We start from the raw sequence: 12,889 nt of genomic DNA, 5'->3' as shown, positions 1-12,889 counted from the left end.
AACTGCATTGTTGTTCTCAATTTACATTTACAATTTTTTGCTTTTTTCATGTAGTACTAAAACAGACATGCTTTGCTTTCAAATGTGTTACATTCTACATACATTAGTGTGTGTAAAAGTAAATACTTTTAAGTAAATACTATTACATAAAAATGTACTTTATCACCACAGTACTTCATAACCATGCATGAACTATATCAGAAACATTTTGCTAAGTATGAAAGGCATTGCTAAAGGTACTGCAAAAGCATGGTAGAATTCCGCAGTGTGAATTAAACTCCTGAACTAATTGCAGATAATGTGAAGTGGAAAGAGGCCTGAGGAAACCATTTGTTCAGACTCCATGTGGAGCTGAGTGGACAGAGAGAAGCAACCTGTCTGTGTGGTCAAAGGAAACTCCCCAGCCCTGAGGGGTGGACTGTGGTTGGAGAAAGTCCAACTGGATGAACGCTCTGTGAGGGTTAGGGCTAAACACACACCCCTCACACATATTTGGGTTGGTTTGTTTAAAGCAAAGAGCAAAGCAGAGAGACAGTGCCCATAGATTGCAAAGAAGCTCCATCACTAATTAGGACATTTACCTGATGGATCATCGCCTGCTGATGTTAGTTTGGTCTGCATACAGGCAGAATGAAGCACTGAGAGCTCACTCTTAACATACTGAAGACAGAAAGCAGGAGAATGTTTACTTTGCAAAGGTACCCATGTCACTGCTTTTCAGATCAAGAAAGAAACAAGGGTGGATCCTACGTTGCTGGATGGAGTGATGCAATGAGACATCACATCCGGACTCCTCCTCTCAGGAATGGAGGTGATCCCACCCCCAAGCCTGAGGAGAGCTGTCCCTGGTGCACTGCAGTCAGGATGCTGCGGTGTGCGTGGAAGCGCTGGCCAGATCTGCATCATGAAACTGAAGCCAGAGTGGTGGCCATCCTGTCCATCCTGCCCATCCATCAGGGATATGCCTCCACGTGACTGGCTAGAGGGAGCAGGACAGGGTGTTTATCTGGACCAGTTCCTGCTTGCAGTAGCCTCACTCCAAGAGGCATAATTAGAGTGGCAGTAATGTCCACCACAGCTGATGAGAAGAGATTTTGAGAGTCCAGATTTTGAGGATGGTGTGTGGACACTGCAAATATCCAGAATAGTTCATGTCATAGCACATGGAAGAGTTTCTGAAGAGCAGTGAAATTCAACATGCTTTCTGCACCTTCCCACCCTCCACAAATGGATTAGCAGTGAGATTTTCCCCCTCGGCAGACAGATTAGGACACACCACCAGGTCCCCAGTAGAGTCACCCAAAGCCTGGTCCTGAAATCCACCACAATCCCCCCAGGGGAGGCCTCCCAAATGTGTTCAGCTATATTTAGCTCCAATGTGTGCAAATGAGGCAGAGTAATCCCTGAGTTAAGCAGGAGGGGTCTACCTTCTGCCCCTAACCACAGACATTTTGAGCTGTGTCTATTAAGAGGACATTCTAAATTAAGAGGCAGGAAATATGCTGTGTATTGTGGGCTGTGTCGGTTATTGCAATGCATGCCATGAATAAATATGAGTTGAAACTGGATTATTGGACTTCACCCCCTCAGACCGGTGTTTGACAGCAGTAGGAATGGGGCAGCTGGAGTTTGGTGTATAGGTCTCTGTGTGAGTGAGTGTGTGTGTGTGTGTGTGTGTGTGTGTGTTTGTGTGTGTGTGTGTGTGTGTGTGTGTGTGTGTGTGTGTGTGTGTGTGTGTGTGTGTTTGTGTGTGTTTGTGTGTGTGTGTGTGTGTGTGTGTGTGTGTGTGTGTGTGTGTGTTTGTGTGTGTGTGTGTGTGTGTGTGTGTGTGTGTGTGTGTGTGTGTGTGTGTTTGTGTGTGTCTTCAACAGGTGTTGTTTTTGGCAGGTACGCACTCCCAGGTCACACTGCTGCATAATCTGAAGCGAGCCAACTATAACCTCCCCCTGCTGGTGACCGACTCCGGGGTGCCCCCCCTCTCCAACAGCACCGACATCAAGGTCCAGGTGTGCACCTGCAAGAAAAGCAAGATGGACTGCAGCAGGGCCAGCTCGGCCGGGTCCAGCCTGCTGCTGCTCGGCCTGCTCCTTCTCTCCTCCCTCTGTGAGTGTGTCCCAGGCCTCGCTGCTAATGTGATGATGTCACCACTGAAGGAAGGTTAACAGCATGCAGTAACCTGAACTGTAGGATCCACCCTCTGTGCAGCCAGCAGAGTACAGCTGTGCCGTAGGCTGTTGCAGTGAGGAAGAGGCGTACTATTGAAGGAAGCATTCTGTCAAGCATTGTATTGTGGGAGTGGGGGGACAACCATATCTAGCCTTTGGCCATTGGGCCAGATTCACTATTCACACACACAACGTGCAATTCAGTTTGCTGGGAACAAAAATGCAAACTAATGTAATCAATAGATTTAAAATTATATACAGTGTATGACTTACTTGCCAAACTGTAATTTTGAATCTGTCTGCACGGGGCGGGGGAGGAGGCTGTGTATAGCAGACACGTTCTCTCGCTCAGCGGTGGGGCATCCTGTCAGGGGGCTAAAGGGTTAAAAGGCCACAGGTTGTTGACCCCGCAGGCGGTGTACCTGAACGCATTGGTCTCCACAATAGCCATGAAACATGACATTCATTCAGCAGGAGAGCAGCAGGGAGAGGACTCTGCCCCCAAATCGCTCCAAAGAAGAGGGCTGTGATTCAGAACTGCACAAGAGTGATTATGCCCCTGCACATCACTGTGCACCGTTTCACCCCTGCTTTGGCTCAGTAATGTGTACTCCCACATACTTTCTGTGTTTCAGACACAAATTTCATTGATAGAGAAGACAAGGGGCAAGAGGGCAAGCTTTTTTGTTCTAGAATTTATTCAGGCATTTGAGTCCTTTCAAAGTCTTGCTTATTTCAGCCAGAGATTTGGCATGGACACATGACTGCTTACAGTAGAGAATGCATGCAGAAGTTCAGCTCCGTCACACATGTGAGTCTCTGAATATGAACATTATTTTCTTTTTTCCTTTTCGGCAACATTTCATCTATACCTACGACTGGGAAGTCAGAATGTCGTTACATGCTGTTGTCGTATGCTTATTATAGACAGCATCCACAAATATTTAGTTTAAGAACAGCTGGGATTCATCTTCGTCTTCATCTGCTCTATTAATGTCTGTTTTGTTTAGTGATGCCAATATCACCATTATATTCTTCCATCTCAGTTTGAAAGGTGCCCCACCCCTCTCACCCACCACACCCTTACCTGCCACACCCTACCCCCTCCCTGCCACACCCTCTTACCCACCACACCCCTTTCTCCCTGCCACACCCTCTCACTCACCACACCCTCTCCCCCTGCCACACCCTCTCACCCGCCACACTCTCTCTCCCTGCCACACCTTCTCCCCCTGCCACATCCTCTCCCCCTGCCACACCCTCTCACCCACCACACCCTCTCCCCCTGCCACACCCTCTCTCCCTGCCACACCCTCTCTCCCTGCCACACCTTCTCTCCCTGCCACACCCTCTCCCCCTGCCACACCCTCTCACCCTACCACACCCTCTCTCCATCCCTGCCACACCCTCTCTCCATCCCTGCCACACCCTCTCTCCATCCCTGCCACACCCTCTCACCCGCTACACCCTCTCTCCCTGCATACTCCTGTACAGGCCACTTGTACGGGCTGTGCACTCATTACATCCTCTTAGTCAATCAGCCATTATCAGGCACAGATCATTAGACTGACACATCTATATAACATAAAGGCGAGTGGATCCTTGCAGTGAGCAGGCAGGAGTGGCTGTGCATTTCACAGCTCCCTCTCATGTAGTGTCAGATGTGATGTGGTGTGTCTGCATGCAGACATACAGCGTTCTGCAACTCAGGTGAGCTGTGAGCACCTGCCTGGTTCAGTGGTGTCACTTACAGAAATGCTCCCAGAACCACCCACAGCCGTGAATTACACACACAAACCAGCAACTGCTTCCAGATCTTTGAAATACAGAAGAAACATGATTAATGAAATATTAATAGAACAAATTTGCACATGGAAATGTACCGCATCTGACTGTATTTGATGTTATTGTCAAAAAACGCCTCCAGCTCAAATTCGCCAGAGCATGAGCACACATAGAATATGCAGACACACACACACACACACACACACACACCAGAATAATGTGTGTGCACACATACACAAAAGAATAACATGCACACACATGCACACATGCACTAGCATAACACACATGCACACACTCACACACATATGCACATACACTCACAGTAGAATATTACACTCACACACACACTCACACACATGCACACATACACCAGCATAACACACTCCAAACCTCCACCCACACATGCAACAGGTACCCAACCAATTTTGAAAAATAATAGCAATAATGACAGGATGCAGACAGGATGCGGTCGGCTCACTAGGAATGTGTCTAATGTATCTGTGTTAGCAAATAAGTTACAACGAGCAAACAAGTTCCATCACACATTTATTCAGTAAAATCACAGAAAGGCTGCAAGAGAAAACTGTGGGTTTACTGATGGTCACTGTTAAGCTCAGACCACAGAAAACCTTTATATAAGAGCATGCCATTTGCTCACTAACCAAACCAGAGAGACTCAGCACAGAAAGCCTGTTCACAGGCTGCTAATATCGCACAACGCGCCGCTCCATCAGACACAGTCATTAGAACAGCAGTGTTAACACACCCAGGCTAAATTAAGTTTTGTGTGCTGGAAAAAAGACTCAACTCTGACAGTCTCACAGAGGCAGAGGCAGAGGGAGTCTCACAGAGGCAGAGGCAGTCTCTCAGAGGCAGAGGCAGAGTCAGAGGCAGAGGGAGTCTCAGAGGCAGAGGCAGAGGCAGTCTCTCAGAGGGAGAGGCAGAGGCAGAGTCAGAGGCAGAGGGAGTCACAGAGGCAGAGGCAGAGGGAGTCGCAGAGGCAGAGGCAGAGTCATAGTCAGAGTCAGAGGCAGAGGGAGTCACAGAGGCAGAGGGAGTCTCAGAGGCAGAAGCAGAGGGAGTCTCACAAGGGCAAAGGCAGAGGGAGTCTCAGAGGCAGAAGCAGAGGGAGTCTCACAGAGGCAGAGGCAGTCTCATTTCCACATTCTTTCCACATTGCCTGCAGGTTGGAGCGACTTTTTCAACCCTGTCTGTCTTTTTAAAACCTAAGAAACTCCACGCAGCCAAATGGACCAGTTTAGTGGGGGACGTGATTCATCAGAGATGCTGGTGTTCTGTGGCAGTTTAACGTGGGGTGTTAGCACACCCCTTTCTGCCAGCAGGTTTGGAAATTTCAAACGCATGTGTGGGCGGAAAACGCCAGGAATCCTCTATATGAAGGTGTGACAGAGTGCTGTCACTGCGGTTGAGTATGCGCTCTGACTGCCATACCAATGAGCCTGGCTCTTTGACGTCGCAGTCAAAGCTGCAGTTTGGTACCCCGTAGACCCGGGTTCGAGGCCGGGTGGGGTGACTGCTCTTGCCCTTCGCTACAGAAGGGAATTGGTAAGCGTGCACACAACAGCCACAAATCAAGCTGCTCGCTACCTTTCACGTAGCTAATAGTGAGTGTGAGGAAACGAGGCTTAGTCCACTTCCATTGTCTTATGTAATTTTATTATAGCTGATATTCCTGTCAGACTCATATTAAAACCTGGGTATGTGATGTGATCATATATCACATTTTATATACAGTCCATCTCCATGAGGCCTTCAATAGAGGGCACCTCCCCAAAACCATACAGAGGCCCTGTACCCACAAGGCCCTGTGTACCTCACTGTGGTTTTTACTGCTGGCTTGATGACATGGTCATTTTCTAGCAAACTCAGAGGCCCAATTATTTTGAGGTAGAAAAATCAATCTTCTTTTCATGCCTAAGTTCTGTTCCTGCTGTTTCAGTCTTCTATACATGTACCCAGGTTGGTTTTGTTCCAGTTTATAATACATTCTATTTATTATTATGGGTTTTGCTTCCTATGGGTTTGTGTAAGATATTGATCAGCTGTGTCATTTGTGTGGTGAAATCATACAAAATTAATATTCTGTGCTCAGAAAATTATGTGAAAATAGAGACTGACAGAGATGGGGAACGAAGTAAAATAAAATCAAAGAAAAAATGAAATCATAAGATTTTTCTGCCCCTTAGATGAGACGAGAATATTAACTATCTGCTGTGAGTCGAGTAGGGGGGCGAGCAGGGGAGGGAGGGGCAGGCGGGGGGGTGAGGGGGGCATGTCAGGGGAGAGAGCAAAGTGAGTTATCGTGTTGCTGCAACTCCACATGCCAGCCGTCAGAAGCTGTTTCTCACAGCCAGAGTGACGCTAATGAGATCAAACAGTCGGCATCAGCCCTGCTCTCTCTTCCTCCGCATTACTGACCAGCCTTCCTCTGCAGCAGATGCCAGGCTTTCTTCCCATATAGATTCTCTAGGGTTCACAACTTTACTGCTCATAAAAGTTTGAAAAGTGAGGGTGCATCGATTCAGTTGTACAGCATTTTTTCCTGTTTTGTAGCTTTAAGTGTCTTGGAGGAAGCTGGCTGCTGTGTTTATCGTGGGGCTGAGTCTGGCTGATGGGGCCTGTAGTTACGGTGCTTCCACAGAGTGCGTCTGAAATGCAGGTCCCTTCTCTGAGTTCCTGGGGCTTGTTCAACTTTAGTTTCCCCCTTAAGATTACACTATAAAGAGGGGGCAGTGGAAAGCAAAGGGAATCAATAATCCTTCCTATTAAATATTCCCCGCATGGAAGCCGGCTCTCTTCGATCGGCCCTGAATGCAGCAGCACACGCTTCAGTTCATTTCAGAACGTCTCCAAAAATTACATTTCGCATTTTTCAAAAACTGGCTTGTAATCTCATTTGAAGTGGCCCTGGAGTAGAGACGTATCACACATCAACCAGCAAGGCTGAACATCTGACTCCGAGGCCAGAACTGAGTGGGAGGAGTCCCCCTTCAGCGCACTGGCCTGCTTCACCCCGGGGTTAGGGTCCCCTTTCAGCGCACTGGCCTGCTTCACCCCGGGGTTAGGGTCCCTCTTCAGCACACTGGCCTCCTTCACCCCGGGGTTAGGGTTAGGGTTAGGGGGGTAATGAGAGACACAGTGTCACCTCTGGAAGCACAGGTTCAAATACTTTACTGTGTGATGCATTATACCTTTTCTTTTGTGCATTTTTCTCCCTTTCTGCTTTTAGATGGCTATTAAGATTTCATTTTGCATGCCAGGCTCCCCTCACTGGGACAACCTTCTTCTCTCAGCCCTCTGGCATACAAAACCCTGGTAAAGCAGTAGCGCATAGCTCTCCCTCTGAGTCCTACAGTGCATCACAGTGAAGGAGGATGGTCACAGGTGTAACTGTCATCAACACTGACTGGCTCTGAGTCTTTGCGCTTACAGCCTGGTACTTGTGTGACAGTGTAGCTGAGCTCAGAGCCACACCAGATGGACCCCCAATTACTGCTGCTTCATCCAGCTGCTTTTAAACACAGAGCACCTGGCATCTCTTGGATGCTTTTAAAGTTCTTTTTCAGCCAGTTACAGCTTGAAGTAAACACATTTAACAATCCTCACAATCCCTAGATCATTAGACATTCCAAGAGAGCTGGAAATATGATTGCCTATCAGGAAACTCTTGGTTAGGCACCACATTTTATTTACTTTACAAGCCCTACTCCTCACCACTGCACCACACTGCTGCTCCTTACCACTACACCACACTGCTGCTCCTCAGCATTACACCACACTGCTCCTCCTTATCACTACACCACACTGCTGCTCCTTACCACTACACCACAATGCTGCTCCTTACCGCTACACCACAATGCTGCTCCTTACCACTACACCACACTGCTGCTCCTTACCACTACACCACAATGCTGCTCCTTACCACTACACCACACTGCTGCTCCTGACCACTACAACACCCCGCTGCCCTCTCTGTAAAACAGGCAGCCCTTGGTGGACAGTGTGAGGGTCAGGCTGAGAGTGCTGTTAGCCTGAGTGAGACTGGGTCAGGCTGAGAGTCCTGTTAGCCTGAGTGGGAGTGGGAGTGGGTCAGGCTGAGAGTGCTGTTAGCCTGAGTGGGAGTGGGTCAGGCTGAGAGTCCTGTTAGCCTGAGTGCGACTGGGTCAGGCTGAGAGTGCTGTTAGCCTGAGTGGGAGTGGGTCAGGCTGAGAGTGCTGTTAGCCTGAGTGGGAGTGGGTCAGGCTGAGAGTGCTGTTAGCCTGAGTGGGAGTGGGTCAGGCTGAGAGTGCTGTTAGCCTGAGTGGGACTGGGTCAGGCTGAGAGTGCTGTTAGCCTGAGGGCAACTGGGTCAGGCTGAGAGTGCTGTTAGCCTGAGTGGGAGTGGGACTGGGTCAGGCTGAGAGTGCTGTTAGCCTGAGTGGGAGTGGGACTGGGTCAGGCTGAGAGTGCTGTTAGCCTGAGTGGGTCAGGCTGAGAGTCCTGTTAGCCTGAGTGGGAGTGGGACTGGGTCAGGCTGAGAGTGCTGTTAGCCTGAGTGGGAGTGCGACTGGGTCAGGCTGAGAGTCCTGTTAGCCTGAGTGGGAGTGGGACTGGGTCAGGCTGAGAGTGCTGTTAGCCTGAGTGGGACTGGGTCAGGCTGAGAGTGCTGTTAGCCTGAGTGGGAGTGGGACTGGGTCAGGCTGAGAGTGCTGTTAGCCTGAGTGGGAGTGGGTCAGGCTGAGAGTGCTGTTAGCCTGAGTGGGAGTGGGTCAGGCTGAGAGTGCTGTTAGCCTGAGTGGGAGTGGGACTGGGTCAGGCTGAGAGTGCTGTTAGCCTGAGTGGGACTGGGTCAGGCTGAGAGTGCTGTTAGCCTGAGTGGGAGTGGGACTGGGTCAGGCTGAGAGTGCTGTTAGCCTGAGTGCGACTGGGTCAGGCTGAGAGTGCTGTTAGCCTGAGTGGGACTGGGTCAGGCTGAGAGTCCTGTTAGCCTGAGTGGGAGTGGGACTGGGTCAGGCTGAGAGTGCTGTTAGCCTGAGTGGGAGTGAGACTGGGTCAGGCTGAGAGTGCTGTTAGCCTGAGTGGGAGTGGGACTGGGTCAGGCTGAGAGTGCTGTTAGCCTGAGTGCGACTGGGTCAGGCTGAGAGTGCTGTTAGCCTGAGTGCGACTGGGTCAGGCTGAGAGTGCTGTTAGCCTGAGTGGGAGTGGGTCAGGCTGAGAGTGCTGTTAGCCTGAGTGCAGTCTTTGGGCTGCACTGCTGCTGCACTGCAGTGCAAAAACTGTCTCCAGGGGCAACAGAAGCTGTTCTGATGGCTGCCTAACCTCAGACACATCATAGCCAGGGATTCTGGGAAGCGATGCAATGCCTAAAGGGTGAAAGCAAAGTGATGAAATAAAGAAAATCCAAATCTAATCCAGAGTGAAGGAGCACAAATCCTGACATGAAGATGAAAAGGGCTCATATCACCACTGACCCTGTATCTCTGCACTGGCTGCCTAAATCTTTTAGAATTGTTTTTAAAGTTCTCTTACTGGTTTTTAAAGCACAGAATGGTTTAGCACCTGAATACATATCCGATTCCTCATCAACTTAGAAGAGCTTTTCCAGGGAGGTAGAAAGGGGTGTGGGGGACATGTGACCCCCACTTTCAGAAAGAAGTTCTCTCTACTTTTTTTTTCCAGAGTTGCTATCGTTTTCTAGAGGAGACAGATTTTAGGATGCCTGTGCTGCAATCCACTCGCCGTCTCACTAGGTTGCAGTATGCACCTTTGGTCTAAATCAGACCACCGATGGGAGAAAGAATGCAGCAGTATCATGACATCATCACCAGTTCCCAGGATTCTGAGGTGGTGTCTTTGGTGGTGTGGATTTTAAGGTACCTCCTATAGGCAGGCTATGCATCAGCTCACTGAACTGCTGCTTTGCTGAAGGGAAGTGTCTCACTGCCGCGGCCCTCAAAGGCCCCACCATTACAGCTCCAGTGATGGTGTGTTTCTGCGCCAGTGTTGGCTTTGGAGAAGAGAAGGCAGCCAAGATATGGAAAGTGGTCCGTGTTGTCAAGACTGTTGTTTTCAGTATGTAGGGATCTGTGATGTATTGTCAGGTGGTAACTGGTGGAGAATTTGGGTCTGTTTGTGCCTTACCCCATATCTGGACATTTTGAATTCCCCCAGTTTTGAAAAAAATATTCAGGACTTGTAATGACTATTCGCACCTGCAATATACCATTTTGTTTAGAAATTGAAGGAAGCTCATTGATGGGGGGGGGGGGGGGGGGGGGGGGGTGATGGAGGCCTTCATAAAGAGGCCCTGTCTGCCCGAGGGCCTGTCTGTCTCCCTGTCTTCCTACCTTAAACCTATTTGAGGTTAAAGAATCTTCCATTTGTCCTGTAAAGGGTTTGTACTCCCTGTGGCAGATCGTGACCAGTGCGGTGAAGTATGGCCCCAATGAAACTGGCGAACAGAGTGGGTGTGGTGATGCAGCCCTGTTTAACCCCAGTTGAAAGGTTGGGTTTCTGAGCCACTGTTACGAGAACATCTGCCGACATGTCACGCAGCAGTGTTAGTAACATTGTGAATTTGTTGGGGCAGCCTAATGTGGTGAGCATCCACAAGGCATTGCAATTTACAGTGTCAAAGGCTTTTGTTAAGTCCATAAATGGTATGTGCAGTGGTTTCTTTTGCTTGCAGTTATCATGCTGTAAAATTCATGTTGGTTGTGCCAGATGGGCAAAAGCCAAATTGTGACTCTGGGAGGATTTCTTCTGAGAGAGGTGGAAAACAGATGTCAAGTTTGTGTGTGAGTACTTTACCAGTTGGGAACAAGAGGGAGGTTCCCCTTTATTTCTCACAGTTTGCCCTGTCCCCCTTTTTAAATATAGCAACAATCAAAGCATTGCTAAGATCTGCGGCTAGGATTTCCTACTTTTTCCCAGTACAGTAAGGCAGTGTAGTTTGAGCAAATCACAGCCTAAATTCTGTTAGCTAGCTTGCATGCAGAGAGAGATATTGAAGAATTTTCAGGCCTCTAGCCAGCTATGTAAGCCTAAAGCACATTTATGTTTTTAAGCTACAAGGTCTGAGTAAGCCAAGCTTTTCCTATATGAGCTAGCTAGCATCAGTAATGTTATATTAGCTTGGTAGCATAAGCTAGTTTGCGGATTGCATGTGTACTAGCTATTACATTAGTAAATGTAAAGTTATGAAACATAGCTATTTCACATTAAGAAAGAAAGGGACTTTGATCTAATGGTTAATTAAATAGTTTATGATATTTATGTAATATAAAAAAAGGCTTTCTGTATTTTTGCAATCATTATTTTTATTTTTATGTTAAGTTACAGTGCTTAACTAGTCAAAGACATACCAAGGTGAACATGACTGTTGTCGGTGCATGGAATGATAGCATACAGTTATAAGTCATTACATTACATTACGTTACATTACGTTACATTAAGTTAAATCATTAACTGTAATTTAGCAGATACTCTTATCCAGTGCATCTAATGAAGCGCCATCAAGTTGCATAAACAGGACACCACTAACCACACATGAACAAGCGTGAGCTGAGATCACAAATGCATCCCTAGATTGACAAAGCAAAGCAATACATACAACTTAAGGACCATACTGTAATTACACAGACCTCTGCAGTACACCGCCTGACACATAAGAGGAAGTCCTCTGTCATTTTATAGCAGCTTCCTACATTTTTTATTAAATTTTAATTTTTACAAAATTATAGCATGAGTGTGGCCATTAGTTAGCATTAGGTAACATCAATCAATTACAGCAATAATGTTTAAATTCAATTTAAAAATCTGCATTTGATAAAAATCCATTATAATCTTTTAAATTTGCATTTAGCTAGTGTATTTTATTTGTCTGAGGAAAACATTAAAGATGGTGAAATCAATCTGTGAGGCACTTTGTTCTGCATTTTATTATATGAATGATGCTGTAAATAAAGATTCTTCTTTTCCTTCCCCTGATCGGCTCGATCAGGATCTTTCATTTTCTGTTTTGTCTTCTCTGTCTCTCCTCTCTTTTCAGGCCTGTAAATCCTTCTCTCGTGACACTGAAGAAACACACATGCACACCCCTCTCCACCACACGCACGCAATCAAAAGAGGACAAGGAGAGAAAAGAAGACTCCTCAGCATAAGAAACATTAAAGTAGATATTTGATCATTACAGCCAGCCTTCTGAAGGGCGCTGTATGGAGAATACCAGTCTGCTCTCCAAGTAAACCTCTTTGCTTTGCACTCCACTGTTCTCTCCCTCTATCTCTCCCTCCCTCATTTCTCAGCCTCTTCCTGTCCCTCCTTCTCTGTCCTTCCCTCTCTGTCTCTCCGTCTCTGTCCCTTCCTGCTATCTCCGCCTGTCTCTGAATGGACTCCAGCTGACAGGGTTCCTCTACCTGTGTCTCCATCTCTCTCCTGGTTGTCCCTGTGTTTTTCCCAGAAAACACTGGGCATGGACAGTCTGCAAAGTCTGAGCTGCTGAAAGCTGTATATCTGTAGTTTTATTTTTGTCACAGACTGCTGTATTTGATCTCATTTTCTATTCTAAAAGGAAGAAAAATACGCCTATGTGTTCTGCAGCCGTGGTAGTCTTTTAAGGCAGGGTGGTGAAATGAAGTCTAAAGTTTTTTCTGTTTTGTTTTGATTGCATTAGTTGTTATTGAGTGAAATACAGCATATCTTTTACAGTAATGGTGTGAAACTTGACAAAAGTACACTTTTTTACACCATGGTAAAAAAATTAAAAGTTGAGTACTATTGACTGCAGACTGGTCACTCCCCTGCACCCTAAGAAAATAAAAAAATAATCTTTTGCAGATTTTAGGCACTCTTTCTAATGTTGTTGATGTTTTTCCTCTTTTTGTGGTATTTGCTCCAGTGAGGACATGAGGAATGTTTTTGGTTTAAAGTCTTAGATT

At 47.2% G+C, this 12,889-nt stretch overlaps 1 protein-coding gene across 2 annotated transcripts in view; it reads left to right on the top strand.

The window, feature by feature from the left end:
- The window catches only part of cdh13 (cadherin 13, H-cadherin (heart)), a 248,374-nt gene extending 236,092 nt beyond the window's left edge, over positions 1 to 12,282 (top strand). For both annotated transcript variants that reach the window (XM_036543625.1, XM_036543624.1), the window contains 2 exons: positions 1,888 to 2,103; positions 12,001 to 12,282. In XM_036543625.1, the coding sequence (XP_036399518.1) occupies positions 1,888 to 2,103; positions 12,001 to 12,008 (224 nt within the window). In that variant the 3' untranslated portion in view covers positions 12,009 to 12,282. The remainder of the gene's footprint in view (positions 1 to 1,887; positions 2,104 to 12,000) is intronic.
- The last annotated feature ends 607 nt before the right edge of the window (positions 12,283 to 12,889 follow it).

This window comes from Megalops cyprinoides, chromosome 13 (genome assembly GCF_013368585.1).
Source record: "Megalops cyprinoides isolate fMegCyp1 chromosome 13, fMegCyp1.pri, whole genome shotgun sequence".
Classification (NCBI taxonomy): domain Eukaryota; kingdom Metazoa; phylum Chordata; class Actinopteri; order Elopiformes; family Megalopidae; genus Megalops; species Megalops cyprinoides.
This window is presented reverse-complemented; position numbering and strand designations above follow the sequence as displayed.